Source organism: Euprymna scolopes, chromosome 3, assembly GCF_053919585.1.
Source record: "Euprymna scolopes isolate OS-2025 chromosome 3, ASM5391958v1, whole genome shotgun sequence".
Lineage (NCBI taxonomy): Eukaryota > Metazoa > Mollusca > Cephalopoda > Sepiida > Sepiolidae > Euprymna > Euprymna scolopes.
Genome location: NC_136484.1, coordinates 110,411,629 through 110,437,280, shown reverse-complemented (window position 1 = coordinate 110,437,280; position 25,652 = coordinate 110,411,629). Strand labels below are relative to the sequence as shown.

Below are 25,652 nucleotides of genomic sequence, written 5' to 3'. Positions count from 1 at the left end.
AATAGAGAAAGAAATAGAGAAAGAAAATAGGGAGAAAAAAAATAGAGAGAAAAAGAAGAGAGAAAAAATTACGCCCATTATGCCCCCTTAAACACCATTATAAATAAAAATAGAAAATAAAAACATAAACGAAAAAATATATTTATAACAAGTTAGAAAAATATAAAAAAGATAAAATAAAGTTAGACACCGTTATCTCCCTTACACCATAAGTTACCTAATGATAATAATAATAATAATAATAATAATAATAATAAAAGTAACTATTAATATGCATACACAAAGAAAAATATTATAGCCACAAAGTATAACAAAAATGCATGAAATTACGCTAATTTTACCCCTTTACACACCATTACAAACAAGAATAGCAAATAAAAACATAAACAACGAAAAAATGTTTATAACAAGTTAGAAAAGTATAAAAAATATAAAATATATTAAACACAGTTATCTTCCTTACACCATAAGTTAACCGGATTTTTACTGCGATACTATAATAAAAAAGATAAAATCTTACCTGCGTCGCTAATTTGAAACAACAACAACAACAACAATAATAATGATAAAAGTAACTATTAATATGCATACACAAAGAAAAATATTATAGCCACAAAGTATAACAAAAATGCATGAAATTACGCCAATTTGACCCCCTTACACACCATTACAAATAAGAATAGCAAATAAAAACATAAACAACGAAAAAATATGTTTATAACAAGTTAGAAAAGTATAAAAAATATAAAATATATTAAACACAGTTATCTTCCTTACACCATAAGTTAACCGGATTGTTACTGCGATGCTATAATAAAAAAGAAAAAATCTATGCTGCGTCACTAGTTTGAAACAACAACAACAACAACAACAACAACAACAATAACAACAACAACAATAATAATAACAATAAAAGTAACTATTAATATATATACACAAAGAAAATTATTATAGCCACAAGTATAACAAAGGACGCATGAAATTACGCCCATTTAGACTCCTTGCACATCATTACAAATAAAAATAGAAAATAAAAACATAAACAATGAAATAATATATTTACAACAAGTTAAAAAATATTAAAAAAAGATAAAATAAAGTTAAACACAGTCATCTCCCTTAAACCATATGTTACCCACATTTTTACTGCGATACTATAAAAAAGAGAAAAATATAAGCTGAGTCGCTAGTTTTAAGCAACAACAACAACAACAATAATAATAATAATAATATGAAGAAGAAACAAATAAACAAACAAAATAAATTAACATAATGGAATAACAAATTTCACCATGAGAATATCTCCTAATAGAAAAACAACAACAACAATAATAATAATAATAATAATAATAATAATAATAATAAATTAAACAAGATTTTTAAAAAAAATCTAGCCAATATATATTAATAACAAAAAATAAATAGATGAAATAAAACTGTCCCCAGCTACCTACGGTTTTAACTAGTCACATCTTATTGCGGTCCTAACCTCTATCTGCAGTCCTGTTCTCTTCCGCCATCTTGGATATACTTTTGTTTTCTTGTTGGAAAGGGGAGGCATATCTCCCGAAATTAATCAGTTCCATACCACCAACGGACTTTATATACACCGGACATACCAATAACTTGGTTGCAAATTAATTATGTAACGATGGGAGGAGTGGTAAATGAATAAACAGTTGGACATTTCTCTACTCGAACATACCCGTCTATTTGTTTGTTTGTTTGTTTGTTTGTTCGTTTGTATGTTTTCTTTACTCTTGTGATTCCGATCCTTTCCGCATTCCTTTTGGCTTTTAAAACTTCCATACATTCCTTTACCAGCAATGATTTAAGCAAACTACCATTTATATATATATATATATATATATATATATATATATATATATATATATATAACACTGAAGAAGACCGAAGAATTGGTCGAAAGTATGTGCTTTTGAAAGAAACGTCTCCGTTTTTTTTTTTTGTTTTCTTTTTCGAAAGACTTTTCTACATGTCAACAAATAGGAAATATATACGGAAAAGATATAAACATTTATATATTTTTCGTATTAATTTATTATATACACACACACACGCACACACACACACACACACACACACACACACACACATATATATATATATATATATATATATATATATATATATATATATATATATATATATATATATATCGTTGCTTAACTACGGTGATCTGTCGAGAACCGGTTTGTCAACATGATTATGCTGTATATCGATGAGCCTGGCCAGTACCAGATGGGCAACCATCTGGGAAGGTTAAGCATATGTGCCGCGCCGGTAGCGTAAAAAATTCCAGGTTGGTATCTGGAGGCGCGTCTAATTCAGACATGCACTAGAAGAAGGAAAAACTCTGATTTAAAACCTGAGGTTTACTGTCTGCTCTGTCTTGTGGCAGCAATTGCAGCGACAGAGTTGTACCAAAAAGTGTAGTTGACACTGCACAAAGCCTTCATCACTATAAACAAGTCATCTGTATGAATTTCCGAGCAACTTAGTTATTGTGGCAACGGAGGGTGCATCATCATATATATACGTCTATAAAGATTGTAAAGAGTCTACGCGGATCAATTAGCGTTTCAACATTTTCAGGTCTTTTCAGGACCTCAAATGAATCTCGCAGTCAGAGATAACTTTAGAATAGACATTTCTGACAATGCCATCAAAAATCCAAAGGGGAGAAAAGCGAAACACTCAAATTTTTTTTTCTATTTTTCTTTTTTATTTTAAAGAATGGTTTTTAGAAACAACCCCACACTTCCGCCGTATTTCATAAAAAAAAAGAGAATACATTAATATTAGTTTTCTGGAATTATTTCAAAGCCAATTAGTAAAATTAAATTAAGATACTAAATTCAAAACACATTGTTTTGAAAAATGCTTTATCATCCCCCAAAAAGTGAGTTTATTAAGAGAAATAGGCAATCACTGAATCAAAACAAACGACGCGAGGATTTTCTATGGAAGCTCAAAATGTCAAAAATTCAATTTTATTTTCAAATTTATAGAAGAATTGAAACAATATTATACCTTAATTTCTGTATTTTTCAAAATTATAAAAAACAATAGTCATTAATTTATGTAATCATATGTTGGAATGAAAAAGAAGTACTTAGAATATTTATTTACTTTTTACAAGATAATTCGATTTGTTGTAACGATAAATAAAATGGATTCTTTTAAATAAAATTAAAAGTGCATTTTAAATGTGAAAAATGTCAATTAAAATCACTGATTACACCGATAATTTATTCATTGAAAAAGAATAATAATCTAAGAAAACGTATTTATTAAATAGAATACGGCAAGTGAGATGCAATTTTTTGTTTTTTATTTGTTGTTTTTGTTTTTTGTTTTATTTTGGTTGGTTGGTTAGTTGGGTTTTTAATGTTTGTTTATTTTCTTTTGTTTTTTTGTTTTTGTAAAATGTTGCCCAACTGTGTTTTTTTTCCTAATTAAACGTTTCTAAAAATCATCTAATTTTTTTTTCTTAGTGATTCTGGGTCTCAATTTTTTTTTTTTTTTCATGATTGTAAAAAACATTCTTACACTGATGTTTACGCGGTCTGGCGTGCAAAAAATATAATATTACATTAAATTGTTATTAAAATCACATCAAATGTTTTTTTGTAATTATATATTTTTGGAGATGGATGGAAATATTGAATAAACAATGCTTAATTCAATGATAATATGGTTAGTTCGAGTTCCTGAAATATTTTTAAAACATTTTTAATCGTTAACATCTACGATGCTTTATTTTCATAAGAACAGCAAAAATAAATTCATTCGTTTTGTTATCGTACTTAAAACTATAACTTTAGCAAATGTGTTTTTTTTTTCGTTTACACAAAATCGCTAAAATGAAAAAAATAATAATACTGCATTCATTATATTCTGTTATCGTTAATTAATAAATACTTAAAATTTGTTGATTTTCAGAATTTTGGTGAATTTTTCAGTGAAGGGGAGTTAAAATGTTTGGACATTTTGGGAATTGGCAATTCATTTTGCATGTACCTATAAAATAAATAAATATATATATATATATATATATATATATATATATATATATATATATATATATATATATATATATATATATATATATATATACTCGGGTTTTTTTATTCAAAAGTAATGGACTAGTGAATTCAACGAGGTTGTTAGATAGTGTTCAATAAAAAGAGCTGATAATACTTGTTTATTGTTATATAAACATGCTCACATCCCGCTGCTACAAACAGCCACTTGTTTCAATCAAACAACAGATATCATCAGGCAGCGACTTGACTATTCAAATGTTCAATGAATAATCTAAGTCGCTGCCTGATGATATCTGTTGTTTGATTGAAACAAGTGGCTGTTTGTAGCAGCGAGATGTGAGCATGTTTATATAACAATAAACAAGTATATATATATATATATATATATATATTTATATATATATATATTTATATATATATATATATATATATATATATAGTAACAAGTTAGAAAATTTACTACCTAGCGTTACCTACGTATTGAGCACTGTTGAAGTAAATACTTAAAGTTTACGCATAAATTTATACTTTCGTATATTAATTTGTGATTAAATGTAGTCATATATATATATGCACATATATATACATATATATATATATATATATATATATATATATATATATATATATATGTATATGTGCACATATATATATATATATATATATATATATATATATATATATATATATATATACGTGTGTATTTCTTAGTACTATTCACATTTTTCAGTATCAGTGATCGGTCATCATCATCACCATTGCTATTATTATTATTATTATTATTATTATTATTATTATTATTATTATTATTATTACAGGAAGGTGAAACGGCTCTACATTATGCGGCTGATCTGTTACCTGAGAAGGTGGTGAATATGTGTGATGATTCCGACATTACAAAATTATTACTTGAGCATAACGCAGACGCGAGTTATGTCACTCATCTGGTATGTACGCGTTTTGTTCTCGTTAACGCTACACTCTAAGCTTTTTTTTATATACCAAGATTGTCATATCTGGCCGTAAATGTTACAAAATGGCGCTGCATATGGTATCAACAAAACGTATGCAAACAGCATCGCAATAGTAATCTATAGTTAAAACCCATATTTACTTAGTGACACACGCGAAAAGGGTTCGTATACCATAAACAATAGCGGATAAAGAACGGGTTATTCCCAATAGTGAAAAGAAACTCCAAAGACATCAAAATAAGATTTTTACAAAACGTCTGAATATGGAAAAAGTCATAAGCTGCATACTGCATACTGGTCGAGATTGTCATCATGGCTAATCTGATAAAATAGTAGCAATGATAACAATAGGTATAATATGAAAAAATTACCATGCAACTTCTTCCAATGATATACGGTCGATTTTTATTCAGTAAATTATTCACATATTTCAATTAGGATGTTGTTTATAAAATTATCCGCCAAATAATTTGAGCATCAGTTTAGTTTGGTTTGGTTTGATTTGGCTTACGGCAAAACATCTATGGGTTATTTAATGCCGAATAAGTTCGTCAAATATAATTCTGTAAGTAGGATAATTATTTTTATCCTGAGAATATATAGTTCTTGGAATACATTGCACTGCTCATGTAAGACATTACTCTTGAAAAAAAAACTACTCTTGGAAAACATTACTCTTGTAGGACATTATTCTTGAGGAACATTACTCTTGTAAACATTACCGTTGTAAAAAAATTACTCTTAGAAAATATTACTCTTGTAAGACATTACTCTTGGAAAATATTACTCTTGTAAGACATTACTCTTTGAAGACATTACTCTTTGAAGACATTACTCTTGTAAGCTATTACTCTTGGAAGACATTATTCTTGTAAGCTATTACTCTTGGAAGACATTATTCTTGGAAGACAATATTCTTAGAAAGAAATTTCACAGATGGTAAGATTATTACTTAGGAACAATACAAAAGGAATACTGCACGGAAGCACCCTACAAATGACACTACTCTTAGAAAATATTACTCTTCGAAAAAATTACTCCTTGATATTGGTTATCTTCTTTGTTATCAACATGATTAGCACTCAGCCAACGCCTTTTAGCATCTATTTGTGGAGAAGATAAAAACGAGAAATATGGTTTTATGTATTTTATTTTTATTTATTTATTTTATCTATTTTTTTTTTATCAACTTGAATAATACGGTTGTCGGTGAACTTATTTACACTTGGTATGATATGACCGGCTGATTGAGTGGATCGAACTTCTTCGATCGCCCAAGTAAGATCCGAAGTAGAGGAATAGCTCTACGAATAAGAATCCAGGCTGGTCACCGATGGTCTACAGTTTTGAGGAGAGGAATTCCTCTCGGCAGGCAGACAGAGGGTAGGGCATACGTTTGCAGAAATTAAACTTACATGTGAGTAAAAAAATTAGAAATAATAATAATAATAATAATAATAATAATAATAGTAGTAGTAGTAGTAGTAGTAGTAGTAGTAGTAGTAGTAGTAGTAGTAGTAGTAGTTCGAAGAGCACTGGGACCTTAAGGTGGTTTATTTTCGCTCAGCTCCCACAGAAGGCCAGTGGTCCTCGCCAGATTTGGTAGGCGTCGCTGCGGATAATACTGGAAATTTTAGGGAGACTTGTTGCCACTCAGACTCCAGGAAACACCAACGGTTATTATCAGTGAGCACTGATTGATGATTATCTGATGAGAATTTCTCACCATCACCGCTGCTACTACTACTACTACTACTACTACTACTACTACTACTACTAAATAATAATAATAATAATAATAATAATAATAATAATAATAAAATTCTCTGTGGCGTGCAAGTACAAACGGACAAAAGCATCCAAACAAGGAGAGCGACGTGATAATAGTCGAAAAGAAACGCTGCCACACTGTAGATTTTGTCATCTAAGCAGATCATAGGGTGAAGATTAAAGCGACAGAAAAGCTTTCTGTGATTCAGACTCTCAGACTCTAGTGGACAGATCTGTTGTTGCCATCTCGCGATCACTATTTATATCTCGTATAAACTCTCCTCGCGAATAAAACAATACAGAATTATATCAGATTGGTATTATTTCATTAAGCTTAGAATTTTATGTTAAAACAGCCGCGACAAGATGGACTAAAATGCCTTTGTATTTGATAATAAAATAAAATTTCAACGGGAAGTTAGAGGCGAAGCTATATAGACGTCTAAAAAATGTCAATATTTGCTTCTCATCGGCAGATAGAAATTTGGATGTGTTTTTGAAAAAGAAAAAAAACAAGAGTTACGGGATGAAACCTTTGTCTATATCTCATGTAAATATATTAGATTATCATTTGTTGCATTGTTCGTTTTTTGTTGTTTTTTGCAGACTGAAGAGTCGCCATTTCATTACGCTGCTAGGTCGGGAAACGCTCATGTTCTGCTTGAGATCACACGTCATGTTAACTCTTCAGACCTGCGCACATTGATCAACCAAGAATCTGCAGTAAGCATCGTTATAATTATTTTTCGCTTCATTATCTGTGTCCCTAATTGTCCCTTTCTTTCACCCTCACCCCCACTCTCTCTCTCTCTCTCTCTCTCTCTCTCTCTCTCTCTATCTATCTATCTATCTATCTCTCTATCTCTCTTTTTCTCTCTCCTTCTGTTGGTCTGTCTGCCTATCTGTCTGTCTCTCTCTTTCTCTCTCTCTCTCTTTCTTTCTTCTCTCTTTTTCCATCGGTCTGTCCTTCGCTCTCTTTCTTCCCCTCTCTCCTTTTCTCTCTATTTCTTTCTCTCTCTCTTTCTGTCTGTCTATCTCTCTCTCTTTCTTTCTCTCTCTCTCTCTCTCTCTCTCTCTCTCTCTCTCTCTCTCTTACCCAACACACAGATTTAACATTTTGATTTGATTTGTTTTTCAATTAACTTTCTTATTGAACCCATCTTCATTGATATTAATGAACTTGTCTTGTAATTAATAACTATAACATGTTCACAGTGAGATGGGTTTATATACTTTGATATAGACTTTGAAATATCTCTGCTCTCTTCTAGAACGGCTGGTCTCCATTGTTCGTAGCAAGCGAAAGAGGAAAAAAAGAAATTGTAAATATCTTGTTGAAAAATCTGGCCCGAGTTGATGTTTTTGACGAGGTAAGTCTACTAATACTATTCTACCAAACCATCAGTTAAAATAACCCATGCGTAAATTCTGAAAACCATGGTCTAGTCTTATTCACTCCTTCCTTTTCGGCCATTTTTCTCTACCTTCTTTTCTTCTGCTCTTCTCATCTTGACACTCATTGTTTTTTTTCTATTTCTACCTATGCGTTTCTACCTATGTGTTTCTACCTATGCGTTTCTACCTATACGTTTCTACCTATGCGTTTCTACCTATGCATTTCTACCTATGCATTTCTACCTATGCATTTCTACCTATGCATTTCTACCTATGTATTTCTACCTATGTATTTCTACCTATGCGTTTCTACCTATGCATTTCTACCTATGCATTTCTACCTATGTATTTCTACCTATGTATTTCTACCTATGCGTTTCTACCTATGCATTTCTACCTATGCATTTCTACCTATGCGTTTCTACCTATGCGTTTCTACCTATGCGTTTCTACCTATGCATTTCTACCTATGCATTTCTACCTATGCATTTCTACCTATGCATTTTTACCTATGTATTTCTACCTATGCATTTCTACCTATGCATTTCTACCTATGTATTTCTACCTATGCATTTCTACCTATGCATTTCTACCTATGCGTTTCTACCTATGCGTTTCTACCTATGTGTTTCTACCTATGCGTTTCTACCTATGCATTTCTACCTATGCATTTCTACCTATGCGTTTCTACCTATGCGTTTCTACCTATGCGTTTCTACCTATGCATTTCTACCTATGCATTTCTACCTATGCATTTCTACCTATGCATTTCTACCTATGCATTTCTACCTATGCATTTCTACCTATGCATTTCTACCTATGCATTTCTACCTATGCATTTCTACCTATGCGTTTCTACCTATGCATTTCTACCTATGCATTTCTACCTATGCGTTTCTACCTATGCGTTTCTACCTATGCATTTCTACCTATGCATTTCTACCTATGCATTTCTACCTATGCATTTCTACCTATGTATTTCTACCTATGCATTTCTACCTATGCGTTTCTACCTATGCATTTCTACCTATGCATTTCTACCTATGCATTTCTACCTATGCGTTTCGTCTTTCAGAATGGTAAAGCCGCCTTACACCTTGCCGCCGAGAACGGACACGAAGAAGTCGCTGATCAGTTACTTGAACACAAGGCATTTGTCAATGCCAAGTCGAAACTTGGTATTACTCCTTTGCATCTGGCTGCACAGAATGGTTACTCGAAATTGGTTAAACTCCTCATAGAAAAACACAACGCTTCTATTGATGCCTTGACACTCGTAAGTATAGAGGATTGCTTTTAGTATGCTTATCATGAAAACAAATTAACGACATTTGTGTATGACGAGTTTATAAATAAATCTTTACTTTTAAATGAAAGGCATTGTGTGTGTGTATGTGTGTGTGTATATATATATATATATATATATATATGTGTGTGTGTGTGTGTGTGAGTGTGTGTGTGTGTGTGTGTGTGTGCATCCGCTAAATATTATCATTCAAAAAGAATGCGCCCATGGATTGTTTTGAATACATATTTAAAAATTCATTCATAATTTTCGAAAATTAAATATTCTAGAAGCGAGTTCAAAATCGTATTCTGAACGAGATTGAAAATCTATTGGCAATCTAGCAAGTCGGTACAAGTAAGATAGTGGCGTGAACAAGCTTCGTATCGTTTCTGGCGTTGCTCGAACCTGGAAACAAGGCATCACCAGAGCGGATACATTAAGCGGACAGGTGTTTTGTTATAAAAGTAATCTTTTATGGATATGGATCTATAGGGCATAATCGCGTTGACACACCGGTTCTCGTCAGATTACCGAAGTCAGGCAATGTTGAGCTTGGTTAGTACCAGATGAGTGACCATTTGGGAATTCTATGTGCTGTATGTGCTCTCCGCTTATCTCGGCATTTGTTTCTAATTATCCTGTACATACACTTCACTTGTTACTGGTATTTAACAATGTCGACTCATGAGAGGTGTGGTTGAAGATTGCGCACCTCCTGCCACAAAAATTTCACGCGCAGGCACCCCTTCATGGGTATCCATAGTCGGTCAAAGACTGAAGGAGCCTGTATTAATTTTTTATGGAAGGGAGTTTGCAAATGGCAGTGGGGAGAAAGCTTGTCTATTTCGTTCAAGTTCGAAATTTGTCGTCAAAACTCGAAAATCCCCATTAATATCACAGTGTGCTATTCGGTATAAGTACGAAAATCAACGATGCTTAACGTTTTTTAAGGACTCCGTTAAAAAATGCATTAAGCAAAGCTTCAGTTCAATTAAAACATCCTGTTGTGGTGAAGATTAGAAGAAATTGGAAATTACTTGACTAAAATTATGGAAGTAGAAATGTTTTAATTTTTGTTGAGTAAAAACGCTAAGTGACCGACTATAGTCAAGGGGTACCAGAAAGATCCTTTTTCATTGGCTGCTACACCATTCTATTACCAGAATTACGCCATTTGCTCTTGATCCTCTCTTTATAATCACGAGTGTTTAGAAAGAGGCCATCAAATACCTTTTTAAGTCGTTGGCATGACTCTACTAAAAATTAAAGCCCCGTTCCCCGGCTCATTAGCGAACACTTTTACCATTATGCTAAACTGACCGGCTTGTTGAGTTAAAATGTTCGAAATATGCTGATATTTTCGCAATCTAATCTGGTCTAATATTGAAATTTGTAGATCTGATAGCGTTAAAATAATTAGCAGACAGACATATAGCACTTTCGTTTTATATAGAGGGTATACCGCACAATAAAAAAAAAAACAAGAAAATTAGCAATAAAAATGAAACAGTGACTCATATAGTGTAGCCAATTGTTCCACAACGTAAAACAAGCAGTAAAAGATGAAACGGCATGGAAAACAGTTATAGAGAAAACAAATAGCTTAAAGGAAGCTGTTGCCTGGCTCCAACCAAATGTTCCTGACTTTATTGAACCAAACGGATGTTTGGTTCTTTAATTGTTTGTTTCCTAAATTCATAATTCAGTTTTATCAGTTATAGATTGTATATGGCTTTAAAATTACGTAATTTTACATAGATAATATTTCTATTCTATATCGAATAAAGTTCAGTTTCATTATTAATCGAATTGGGTTCCTTTCTTTTTTTTTAACATGTTTTAATGCTGTTTTTTAAAAATGCCATCATATAGTATCGATAGTAACAGTTCGACAAATCTTACCTACATTGCCTGCAGGCATTTTTCAGTTAACAGGCCTTCTATATCTCGGTGGCCATGACCAAACGGGTGACTATCAAAAAGTGCCGATATTGACGTAATAGATTTTACTGTTTAATGTTTACTGTTATAGCAGCGTGGGTTACAGAGGGGACAGGTTACATACATAAAATCCTGAAAATCTCTGATGGAAGCCTGAAACAAAATACTGCTTGACGTTATACAAACGACCATAAGAAGATGAGAAGTTTGTTAGGTTGTTTACGTAGTTGTGCAGATATTCACGAAAATGAACACTTGTTTTAACAATGTTTCTCTTATCAGAAATCGTTACCTGTTTCCCACAATTGCATATGTAAGTGCAAATTAAATATGTCAAATTTTCTTTATGCGAGAGGAGAGGGCATTCTTCTTTCGGTCAAACTGTTTGATTCGTTTTTTTTTTTTTCTATCTCCACACACACACATACACACACGCGCGCGTGCGAGCGAGCGAGCGCATACCCACGTATGCAAATAAATACTTTTTTCTTTAATTTTTTAACCAGGAGCAGAAAACGGCACTGCATATGGCGGCCCACAATGGCCGAATTGACGTCTGCAGCAGTCTCCTCAAGATGAACGCCAATCCTAACGCGAGCGATTCGGTAAATCTTAATCTTACCTTGAATAAACAATTAGTATTCATCCAATTTAGAACCCAATCTCCATCAATTTCGCGTCGGCATCTTACGTAAACAGTCAGATAAGCAATTAGTAAATCAACTGTCAGAGGAAGACAAGTTTCAATAAAAGCGTGAAATTTATTAATCAAAAAAAAAATTCAAGCTGAAAATAACTTTCAAGTGAAATTCTCCCCTTTTATGTATTAAGAATGGTCTTCTAAATACCCATTCTAAACATGGGAAGAAGAAACGCAATGTTTTTCTTTTAATTAATCGTCTAGTAGTCTTTGCTTCAGCATCTTCCGAATGCTTACGTACCCTGCCGGAATTACCGACTTGAAGCTGCCGGAGATTGGGTTATAAACTGGATATGTACCAAACAGGTTATATGTTCTAATTCTTTTTGGTCCTATACTGCGATGACCGATAATTCTGATTTGTTGCTGTAACAATCGTTCTATGCCAATGCTGTGTTTAAAAGATCAACAGAATTGACGCAACTCAGTTGAAAACTTGGTTAATTGTCCAGTCGGTAATTTCTCTCTACCTTACTCTTTGATCTATGCGTAGGCTGTTTCATTGTGCTGTGCCTAAATTACCTTGTGGGCTAGCATGCCGGAATATTTTTTGTTTTTGTTTTGTTTTTGTTTGTTTCTGTTCGTTTGTTTTTTTTTTGTTTTTGTTGTTTTTTAGAGGGGGGGGCAAGGTGCATAAAAACGATGATATTTTCTAGATTTTGTTTAGATGAAGATTGATGATTTGTATTATTTTCATTATTTTTTTTTTTTCGTTACTGATAAGATTGACTGCTAAGATCGACAGCTAGCATGCAGATTTTTCTGTAAAATGGAATATCCAGTATTTATTTATTTTTGCCAGGATGGACAAACTCCACTTCATTTAGCCGCCAAAAATGACCATCACAACGTCATCAAGTTGTTCTTAAAACACAAGCCAGAACTCGTTTCCATGAATTGTATGGTAAGCGCATTCTTTTTCTTTAATAAAAATATAAATCCGTATGAATCATCTTTGTACGTCTCTTTAGATTAGCTAAACTCTGTTGTCGACATTTCGACCGGGTACTTACAGGTGTTACTTAGGTGTTAAGCTTTCCGATGCGTAAAAGTTGTGTTACGGAATCGATTGGATGCAAACTTCGATTATAATAAAAAGATTCACCGTTTCTCGAAGGGTTGATGGTGTGTGAATATTTATATTTATTTGATGAATTTATTTGCTTACATTTTGCTAAGAAAACAACAACGTAATAATCTTGTTATTAATAAAGTGTTGACATTTAAAAGTCAGTCCAGAATGGCGGAATCCATAAACACGTGATGCAATACGCACTCATATTTCGTGTAAAATAGCAACCAGTGTGTGTGTGTGTGTGTGTGCGTGTGTGTGTGCGCGCGCGCACGCGCGCTTTTATTTTTTAAAAGCTTCCCAACCCCCAAGTATTCCACAACGTCGGGAATTTCACAGGAAAGTTAGAAATTACAAAACAAATTAATATAGATTCGTTTTCTTCGAGAAAATTTCAACGACTTTATTAAGAATAACAGTTGTTGGATATCAATAGTTAACGACATTTTTAAAATCTTTAAAAATATTTTTGAACTTTAAACACTTCATTCGTGTTTTCCCAATGCCGCTTGGATTATTTTAATTCAAATTGTACACTTCAAATTCAAAATTTAACTTATGTTTCTTATTGGCTTTTATTTTAAGTGGGCAGTTTCATGATGTTAAAAGTTTCTGAATTTAAAAATGTTTTCTTAATTTTAAGGCAATTCAACATTATTATATAAACACAAACTATATATATATATATATATATATATATATATATATATATATATATATATATATATATATGGGGGGTGTAGCCTTAAGTAATAATAAGTGTTGGTTTTTCTTTATTTTTATTTTTATTTCAGCGGAGACACATTTTCTGACGGTCGATTTTAGATCACTGTGAGCGTGTAAACCACTACTTGGCGTACTTAAAACAACTCATTGCACGTTTCCAGAGATATAATTAATGACGTGAACTATAAGAACAAAGACATTCTTTCTTTGGAAACATTTCCTGTTCAGCTCGACTAGTGTGTACTGTTCTAATCCAAGATGACGAACTGGAAGAATTAGATGAGAACCTGATTATCATCACCATACTTGTCATTAGACAAGAGCAAAGTCGAATCATGGCATTTGGCCGGGCCGTGCTATGCAACAGTTTAACATTGCTTTAAAACCCAGATAATAAATTACTTTTGGAGATAACTTGAATGACTACTGGAGAGAACTTGGATGGCTACTAAACACTATCTTCGAGTGTCTAAGATCTCTCTGTACAAGGGTTTATGAGGACAACTTGACATGAGGATACATCCCTACAAGTAAATCCCGACTAGATATTCAAAATTACATAGTATTTGCGATGCGGTATAGTTAGCCAACACTGGCTTTTATAGAGAATAATGCACCTTCTCTAAGTGATGTTACCTCAAGTAAAAGCATTAAACTGGATACTCCACTAGACAATAAAATCCAGTAAGATCAAGAGACCACAAGAAAAGTATACTGTAATATATTTAAATAGTCAATTGAGGAGAGGAGTATTTTTGTTCAAACTTCACAATGTTTAAGAGATAAAGGAGAACTTTATTGGAATAATCGAATATCAATTTATCTCATATAGAGATCAATTGTTAGCCCCCTAACCCTAACCTTAACCACCCACCCAGGGAGGAGACCTCTGATTTTTGAGAACTTCGACTGAAGTAAAACTTCATTTTTAGGATTGGTTCGTTTGGTTTACGGTATTAACTACTTTAGGGTTATTTCGATCGATGCCTTCGTTCAGTCTCGAAAGACAAAGGATACCCCTGAAGGGGCAGTTGCGTGTGTAACTGTGAGGCAAGGGTCGCGCAATCCCTACCCACACCTCTCCTGAATCGACACTGTTTGGGTCCAGTGGCAAGGAGAAGATCAGGACGACTGGAAACAATGCCGAGATAAGCAGAGAGCACATAAAGCACCTGGAAATCCCAAATGGTCACCCATTTAGTACTGACCAGGCTCAACGTTGCTTAACTTCGGTGATTCAGCGGGAACCGGTGTGTCAACGTGATTGTGCCGTTGGGTTATTTAATGCCGAAATATATTGTAAACTTTTTTTTATTGTAGAAGATTAATTGAACATAAGTTTTTATTTTGGTTAAAGCACAGGGGAATTCTATGTTCATATTAGAACGTAATTTGTACAAAACAGAATACGATAGATCCGATAGGATTTAAATTCGGTATTACCGATTCATAGTCCATCAATCACGGACCACCTTTAATTTTTTGGAGATTAAAAATATACAGACGCTTCTGTTATAATTAACGCAAAATTTCTAAACAACATCGGGTATATTTGTATTGATATAATACGTGGGGTGAGTGCATTAGTAAGAAGAAAAATAAATTCCCACGTTAAAATTAGATTACTTAGAGCAGTGGTTCTCAACCTTTAAATCTGTAAACCCTTTCATCGTGTATAAGAATGATATTTCCTCCCTCTCTAAAAAATATCTGACTCAAAATACGCACTCATACTAACTAATACTAACATAATAGCATTTAATACAAACACTAACAGAGGGAACATTTAACATAACCTTTCAATAGCAATGGTTTGGTTGTTTTCTTTTACGGCATATCGACCCTTTTCGGGTCATTTAATACCGAATCCAGTTATTTTAGAAATAATATCATGTTGCATCCAGTTTTGTTCTTCAATCGCTTTAGTTTGTAGTGTTTGGTTTGGTTGTTTTATAGTGGATCGTTTTTATTCCCTGCCCTACAGAACATGAGTGTTTTGCAATGGGAGAGGGAAAAGGGTTACAGTGTTAATGTTTGGTACATTTTAAGTTAGGAAACCAGTCAGGAAGTGAGGGAAATAAAAAGAGAAAAAGGAAATTGGAAGAAAGAAATGAGAAAAGGGTGGGTTGTTGTTTTTGTTTTTGATTTTGCAGAAAATAAAGTTTTGCAAAAAGAAGTAGAAAAACAAAAATGCATCAATGTTAGGTGCACGTCGTCTCAGGAAGCCAATATCTCCAGAGAGCCTGATCTGGTAATACCAGCAATAGCAATGAGTGATGTACAATATGTTTTTATGGCCCATGATCCAGTTTATGTCTACTAATCTTTGATGCTAATTTTTCCTCCCATCCTAAAACCCTGAAATTACCCCCAGGAGAGAATTTCCTCCTGATTTAGAACCACGGACTTAAGGAGAAGGAAATTTCTATTAGAAATCAAGTTAACCTATTGGAAAAAAATTACATTACAGGAAGTCTCGAGTAAGACGTGGCAAATAACCTACTTCTTGTTTTACTGACTGGTTTTTGTGAGTTTGCTCAAACATCTGATTTCCACCCAACACAACCGTTGCGAGACAAAGCTGGCATAAGTGTTGGCATCAGACATTCTCGATAGGAATCCTATGTACTTACTATTAGAAACGCTTTCTACCCGAAACTAAAGATAACCATCTTAACTTCTTTGACGTTGTTCTCAAAATATAAGAAGCTCAAGTACAATGAATATTACAATTCATATAAAGATACATTAGTTAGCATAGCTATACCAGCAGACTACAACATTATCAATACATAATGGAAATCTGGGTAAATACCAAGAAGTACAATTCAGAATCAGGTGGATCCGTTTGCCTTCAAAAGCGACAGTGAAACTCATCTTGATTGGAGCACGTTTGCGCAAATACATTGCAAGGAAATTTAACTCGACGTGATTCGATAGTCCGTTATCTTTTAGCAACCTTAGAACAAATATTATGAATACTACTCAGCGGGAAAAGCTGTTGAATCTTAGATGATCAAGGAGAACATCAAAGAAATTTAGGGGTTTTTATGTCAAACTCAATTTAAATTCTCCAATCGATGTATAGAATTTAATTATATGCCAAAATAAAAGATCACTGAAGCGGAGACTGAAGAAATATAAATAAGAATATTTTATATTCACACTAGCAGGGTGACCCAACGTTGCTCGGTATTGAATGCTGATCAACGAATAGTTCACACTCCCATATTTTTATTGTGATCGAAATCGACAAAATAGCTCATTTTTCAATCAAATCGATTAATTGCCTGCTATAATTGAGGATCCATCAGGATACACCTGAAGGAAGCCTCACATGCCTCTCGCAGTGACTAATTTTATAATATATTTTAGCCTACATTGCACTGTAGAGAATCCACTGTTGGTTTTATTTTACATATAATGGATTGAATTAAAGTTTAAAATGCAAAAGTCAAGTATCATGCTTCAGTTGTGTTTTAAACAGAAACATTCATTTCGAATGCGCACTTGTCATATCAAAGAACCTACTGGTGCGTTTATATGCCTGGCATTGCTGGTTAAGTATCATTGTGAAATTGTGCTTTAAACAGAAAATTCATTTTGATCACGCCCCGTGTCATATCAATGAACTTACTGTTGATTTTATCTGTTGGGCCTTTCAGCTTGTGTGATAATAAAACTTCTCAAATGCACTTGTGATGTTAGGCTGTGTAAACTGTTATCTTTGGTCAAAATCGTCTGTTTCTCCTTTCATCGGATTATTTCGGTTATCGATTATCGATACTTATCGAAGACATTCCGACACAAAACCTATCTAAAACACTGCCAGGCACATAAAGTATCTCCGTGTGAAATTTTATAAAAATCGATCTAACAGTTTTCGAGTCCATAGGAAACGAACTCAGACACACGGGCACACAGACAAAGCTCCTTTTATATAATAGTAGAGACGTTATTATTTATAATCTAGAATTATAGGCTTAAATATTTTATAAGGAAAATAAATTGTTTTGTACTATTAAAATAATTCTGGGCGCTGTTGATAATGTTTACTCATTCATTTATTTTTCATTATCGCTTATGCTTGAATTCATGCCTTGAAACATGACGCAAGTTATAAATCTTTAATCTCACGCCAAGCTATAGTTATTTTATTGTCGTAATGCTGAAATGCTATTTATAAGAATTAAACAAAATAAAAAAGAGCAGTTTGTAGAACCGTAGATTGAACAGTTCACGTTTCAGTTTCGATTTCTGGTCATGGCATTTGTTTAAGGTATCATAAGTTTTGAAGGAGTTGCCGGTTTTTTAAGTGTTTCTTTAGGGGTTTTTGGTTTGGGCGAATTATTTTGGGGATGAGCCGATTTTAGAGAAATATTTTCAGTGCAAAAGGTTTTTAAGTTTATAATTTAATGTGAGAAAACGAGAGACGCGTTATACGACAAACAAAACAGAATACAGAGTTCAGAAGGCACACATTCACAAAAGAGATATTTTATATATATTTAAAATGGAAGTTTACAGCAATAGAAAAAAACATAGAATATTTTAGAGTTCCTGTAAAACAAGGGAGGTTCATTAGTTGAGATATCGAAAAAGTCAGAGTCGATAGTTTAAGAGCCGTCTGTTACACAGATCAGAAAATTGTAATCAAAACTTCTTGACTCAATTATATGAATTATATTTCATTAAAGGCTTTTAATAAGAGTCAATGATTATTTTGTTTTATATTGGAAAATAATTTAACGAAACAGGCTGGGAATATTTCAATAGAAGAGTTGGTTATAAGTAGGGCTATGACAACAGCATATTCTTTTCATTATTTTGACTCTCGGGCATATATCCGACACAGTTAGTCACAGTTAATCAACTGAGAACCACATCACTCTATATAAAAGCATACAAGATATCAACGGATACACACTCGAGAGTCAAAACAATGCAAAGAATATGCTGTTGTCCTAGTCCTAGCTATAAGTGAGCAGACGACAACGAAGGGATTAAAGCAATATGTGTGCGTGTGTGCGTGTGTGAGTGTGTAGTGCTTGGGAAATGTGAGTATGCGCATGACACTTGCGCGAGCCTTTTCTAGTCTCACACAAAAACACGCGTTCACATTTCAAGCTATATTACTTGTCATATACATACGCGCACACAAACATACGCGCGCACGTCCACACACGTACATATATTCACGTTCGCGTATATACACTCACATTCACGTGTATACACGCACACGCTAACGTACACACATGTACTCACATACGCGCACACGTACGCACACATGGGCAACGTCACTTCCCCTTTCAAAAGAAATCTACATATGTGCAAAAGACCATAGGAAACAACTATAAAAGCAAGAGCAATAAGCTGCTTCCGCCATCCTTTTCCAACTCGCCTTCCGAGGTGAGTGGTCTACGGACCAACAGCGTGTCTTTTCGGCAGGTGCGCGACTTGCTACTATGTGGGACAAAAAACTAACAGACCGTACGTACACTTTATACGCTTTCTCTCTCCATGAACTGGATTGACATTTTCACTCTTTCTCTCTATATATATACAACTTGTCCCTGAGAATACCTTCGCGTAGCTGACTGCTAACATGGCGCGCAGTTTAACTGACGTCAACCTTCTATCCTTTTTTTTTTGTCTACACGCTGGACTATCATTCCCATTTTACACTACATTACTCACTTCTCTTCGCACGTGAACAAACGATAGTGACCCGAACGTGAGATGAACACACATTTCCTTTTTCCTTCTATGCTACCAATCCCGCAACAAACGACGGTGACACTCGAACGCGGACATGAACACGTGTTATACCTAAAACATTCATTCTTTCAACAGTAAATAAACGACACGTTTATCTTATCCAGCAATTGAGTCCTTGTTTCCTTCATTCCATTCATTTCATTATTTTCTTTTGTAACGGGATTAGGATTTATATATCCTAGTCCTCTACACACTGGATGATTACGTGAGTTGAGGAGTATAGTGATCAAATAAAGACGTATATTAGCACTGTCTGAATTTTTTTTTTATCTTAACAGTTTATTGAAAGAAAATCTGGCTTTTTACAGGATTGAGGTGGCTCCCAAAACGGTCATTTCTAATAAATTCAGAAAATCCTCTGATTAGTCCATAATATAATTATTTGTTTTTATTAGTTCATGTGAATGCCGTAGAAATGAGTTTTAATATTTTCATGTTGGACACCGAAGGGTTAACACAATGCTGCATCCGCTTTATTTGTTCGGAATTTATTATTTACTATTAATGTAATATTTTCCATTCCTAAAATTAGCTAAACTCTCAAACGAGACAAATGCCGCAGTGTATTTGATATGTTTAAGAGATTGTGAGTGACAGACAAAGTCTTTATTAATATTATAGTATGTGTTTATTAAACAATAGTTATAATGTTAATTAGCCACACAACTTTAATTTTCTTTTAATTTGTTTTTTTTTTTATTATTCGCTACAAAAGGATAAAGTAAGTATCAATTTTCATTTTCCATTTTTAATTTCCATTCAGATTTCCGCGCAATAAATGTTTGTATTAGAAAAGTTTGCTCTGACAGAAACGCGTTTAGGTGCTTATGTGTTTTTTGGTACCGCGCTATTTTAAAGTAGTTTTTTCAGGTTAAATTCAAGTTTCACGATATCTTTCTTTATGATTAAATTGTTAGGTGGAAGCACAGAATAGTTACAAAACACACTCCTCTCCCCGTGTTAAGAATGGCTTTCGAAATGATAACGTTATTATTTCAGCACGGTACCAAAAACACTTAAGTACCTTTTTTTTTTGCTTTTTTTTAATTACATTTTCACCCCAAATAAGGCACATTGCCACTTTGATGTAGGGGACTACTATCATGGACATAAGCTACAGGGGTACTATGTAGGGAGTTGGGTAGCAAGATGTCGGTTCACGTTACACTTGAACTTCTGCATGTCAGTACAGTTGGGAAAGTAGGGACTCGGAAGGGAATTCCAAAGTGTAGCAGTTCTGGGGAAGAAACTACTACATCTAGGGATCTCAACTGTTAAGGGATGGGGTTTAGTACAAGTGCTTGCAGTTCGTCGGAGCATTCACCGTTAAAGTACTTGTAGAACAGGCAAAGGGATGCAACATTTCGTTGATGGTACAGAGGCTTAAGCTTAGATGACAGTTCAGGACCTATCAGGTTAGCGACTCTCTTTTGAGCCTTGTCTGGGAGCGAGAGACTAGTAGCAGATGCACCAGCCCAAATATGACAACAATACTCCATACATGGGTGAATGGTGGCCTTAGATACGTCACCTGCATTTATTAGTATTCCTATTTACTTCACCTCCCCACGAGAGCAGAGTTAGACACCAGGGTCGTTTTTGAATGTGGGGGAAAAGGAACCAAAAATTTAAATTGTCTCAGTCGTGAAAGATTTCTCCTTCACTAACAGAGAACAAAAAAGTGAAGATTACCAGCAACACGTCATAAAGGATTTCTTTTTCGATATTCCACTCCCTCTTCCAGATTTGAAGGATGACGTCATCGTTTTGATGTCATCCAATATGTACAGTTGTCTTCCGTTTTAATTGAATTACATCATTATTTACTGGCACGTCCACTGTGAACAGTTATCTCTATTTCCACGAACAGAGCTTATTCAATTCCTGTCTGTGGAAGATATTGCTGCGATACTGCTTCCCTACAGATACAATTTTGTCGTCTTCATAACCAATGTTAACAGATTCCTAGCTAGAATGGTCACTACTGATATTCGAACTGGATTCTGACAATCATTCCATCTCAAGCTCGAGTGGCATCTGGTCTTAATAAATACTGACTCTTTTTAATAAGTAACAAAAAACCCTTCTGTTTTGATTGATGACGTCATAAAACAATCTCCGTCAACGACGACTGAAATATTAAAACAAGTGAAATAATTCCATAAATCACAAAACAATCGGGCAATCATCCATATTTTTTATAAGATTGCACCGCATTGTACATGAGTTAGTTTATTAGGAAACTAATTGAAAATAATGTTTCGGATAATTCACATCCTTGGATAGAGTTGTTTGCTCCAAGTTCCATGATTTCTTTAATGCGAAATATGTACTTCAAGGCTTCTAAATTTGGGATCATATGGCATAAGATATTTTCAGGGTCAATAAAACCAAATTTGAAAAATGAGAGCCCGCAAAGGGTCATCGAAAATTTAGGGCCCACAAAATATGTTGTATTTATTGACTTCCTCTTCCGGGAGTAAGGCACAAGAACCTGTGTGAATTGATTGAAAGTGTTTCTGTGGAAAGAAATGTATTCGAACTTGATACACGTGACGTTCGAACTTGATACACTGTGAGAATTTTTTTTTTTTTTTTACATTGGTTTTGTCCCTGGCAGAAGGGAAGAAATTACAACAGGCTCACATTTTAAACTTCAAGGTAAATTTTGTTAAAGCAAAAAGATCCAAGTTGCAAAAGATGCGTCATCTTCAGTTATCTGCCGTAATGGGCCGGCAACACCCTAAAGGGATAATAGTTCATCTTCGAGAAATCCTGGGTACAAAACTTTGCTGGCGAAGAACGCTGCAATAGGTTAAAGAGTTGAGTGATATCTCCCAAGATGGATACTGCGAGTCGGGTAGCCTCGAGGAGTCCATTGTAGATAACTGTCTAAATGACGAACAAATAACAGGTAAAACTGTAGACCTTAATTTCGTCTCTGACGGAAATTATATTGTTATGATGAAAGTCAATTGATTCACAGAGCATAACAGCGTGCGATAATATATAAATCGCCCAACACAAGGGCATTGGTGTTTGCAAATGAAAATAACATTTCGCCCACATTAGGGCATCAATACGTCTCAAAGAGACAAAGTAATTTAGAGGCTGAAGCCTCGAGTGAATTTCGAGCATCCATCTTCAACACGTGTCAGTGTCGAAACTGGTGATCTGAAAGGATAAATTTGGTGCCAACAGTACCCTCAGCAATTAGTTATAACAAGCAATCTGAATGGTTCAAACAAAATCGTGGGCAGACAAACCGACCAATGAGGAGCCTGCTTATTTCTGCAGAATTTCTCACGACACTTAGTGTCACCGTCACTTTATTGTAATTCATAATTGTTATCTAAAATTAAATTAAATATATTAAGTTAAATATTAATTTGATCTAATAACGCATCTTGTTTATCTTGTTATTGTAATTTTTTGGCCTAAGTTATGCAAAATGGTTGTTTGGGGGTATTTAAAATGTTATTCTTTTTTTAAAAGTACGTTCTCCAAAATTTTCTTTTCTTTATTTTTCTTTCTGTAATTATTAATTTTCTGTAATCGACACATTTAATTGTAAGCCACCTGTTTGTTTAATAATTTTTCATTGTCTAAAAAAACCTAGCAACGAATTTTTTGACTGCAGTTTCGTATTCAACAATTAAGATTAACGTTTAAGACAAAAAAAAAGCTTGCATAATAAATAGTTAGATAAACAAAAGTTTTATCAATATAAGAATATCGGGGAACTAAATGAGTTTATTCAAGTAAAATATTTATCCAAATAATATTATTCTTGGGTTTACGGCTGGAGTTAGTGTTTTAATACCATAATACATTGAATGCTATAAAAACTACTTCTTTAGATATATTAAGTTGGGAGACGGACAGAAAAGAGGATTAGAACAAATTAAGCTGAGTGACTATGAACTAGCATTGCACTGAAGTGAACGACTACCGGAATAAAGTTTAGAAGATATTGTTGTGTATTATACGATATGTTTCCACTGTACAGACATTACACGGAAATAAAGAAAAGAATCGCGATGGGAAAATCCGCCTTTCATAGCATGGAGTTGGTCTTACCAAACAGAACCATAAAACTGAACACAAAAACTAGAATCGAAGACGTACATATAGTTAATTCTCTTTTACGGTCGTGAATGTTGGACAGAAACGAAGGCGGATGAAAGTCGTTTGGAAGCAGCTCATATATGTTTTTTTTAAGGAGAATTCTACGAATCTCATGGCCAGAAAGGAGGACAAACGAAAAAATCATGCGTAAAACAGAGTACAACAGATTACTACTCAATACGTCGACGCCAGACAGTTAAAGTTCTTCAACCATTTAATGCGGGTAGACAGCTTTGGAAAAAAAAGCTTGATATTATGAAAAATCGCGAACAAAAAAGAGCAGAGAAAGACATCGGACAATGATACACCATAATCTTGTGTTTAACCTAAGGGAGAGGAGGTCAATAAATACAACATGTCTATATTTTATGGGTCCTAAATTTGAAAAAGTCTCAACAAGGTCACTGGAAATACGACCATAGATCTCATCAGAAAGACCGAATGCAAAGCTATGATCATCGATGCCTGCAATAGCAGAACTGTTACTTAAAGAAGACATTATTATGCCAAACTATAAAATAGTCCGAAATTTAACCAGTATTTGTATATTGTGTTCTGCTTACGAGAAAATATCAGCAATAAAACACAGAAACCTACAATTCACTATGTTTATTGTTCTCTGTCCGGCATTTTGGTTGTACATATAGATTCAAGTATTAGTATATTATGATTTTCTTTGTTGAGGTGGAAGGGTGATAATTTTCGGAGAATCTTCCTACTTTCTCAGTCACGAATGAAATAACTTTCACAAGCAACACTTGTCTAGCTGAAAACACAATCAATAATTCCCCCCCACACACGTTTTATCTGTGCCTAAACCTAAACATTGATTCCATGATCAAAGCTTCTTTCTTAGAACTGCACGCCTGTGGAATTGTCTTCCGTTTTCCTGCTTTCCAGCTGTCTATAATATGGTTGTCTTCAAGTCCAACGTGAACAAGTTTCTGATGAGCCATTCCACTTAAGTTAACAAATTTACCAAACTTTCATTACTATCGATTACTATATAGTCCTTTTGACTACTGTACACTCTTTAACCCCTTATCCTTGAGTTGCCTCTCGGCCTTGATAAATAGTGACGCCTATGTAAAAAAAAAGAAAAAGAAAAAAGCTATCCAGTAGAAGTAAATGTGGTCGATGTAATCGTGGGCATTTGTTAACTTTTCGTTGACACTTTCCGTCAAACGTAATGATAAAACTAAAACTTTAGTATTTATAAGCTTGTTTCAAGTTTTATAGGATTAAAATATTTTAACAACTAAAACATAATACTAGAATAACTGAAAACCTGCCCCCAAAAATACTTATTTTAAAACAACACACATATATAACTTACACCTTAAACATCATTAACGCTATTGTACTTTTATTTAATTCGAAAATTGATATACTGTGAAATATCGGTTAAGACATTCTTCTTGCACAACTAAAATAGTAAGTTGCCTTATTTTTTATATTATCCTTATGGGCAATATAAAAGTAAAGACACTTTTTGTTTTACTGTCCGAGGTGTGTGTGTGTGTATGTATGTATATATATATATATATATATATATATTTTTTTTTTTTTTTTTTTTTTTTTCCAGGGGTAAAGTAGCCAATCAAGTTTTAACGAGGCTAATACAAGTGTTCTCAATACCGAAGTAGGGCAAGATAAACTTTTTATTTGTTTTACATAAGCATTAATATGTCGCTACACATTCATGAGCATGTTTCGGTCAGCCAATTACTAGTAAAAAAAAAAGCATTAGCGATCCATAATTGAGAAACTCAAAGAACAAAGAAATCGGACGCTCGGCAAAAATCGAGTG

At 33.7% G+C, this 25,652-nt stretch overlaps 1 protein-coding gene across 1 annotated transcript in view; it reads left to right on the top strand.

The window, feature by feature from the left end:
• The window catches only part of LOC145262188 (uncharacterized), a 160,362-nt gene that overhangs the window by 74,710 nt on the left and 60,000 nt on the right, over positions 1-25,652 (top strand). Inside the window, exons 13-18 of the mRNA XM_080119808.1 lie at positions 4,889-5,017; positions 7,421-7,537; positions 8,086-8,184; positions 9,285-9,485; positions 11,945-12,043; positions 12,941-13,042. Coding sequence (XP_079975934.1) covers positions 4,889-5,017; positions 7,421-7,537; positions 8,086-8,184; positions 9,285-9,485; positions 11,945-12,043; positions 12,941-13,042 — 747 coding nt within the window. The remainder of the gene's footprint in view (positions 1-4,888; positions 5,018-7,420; positions 7,538-8,085; positions 8,185-9,284; positions 9,486-11,944; positions 12,044-12,940; positions 13,043-25,652) is intronic.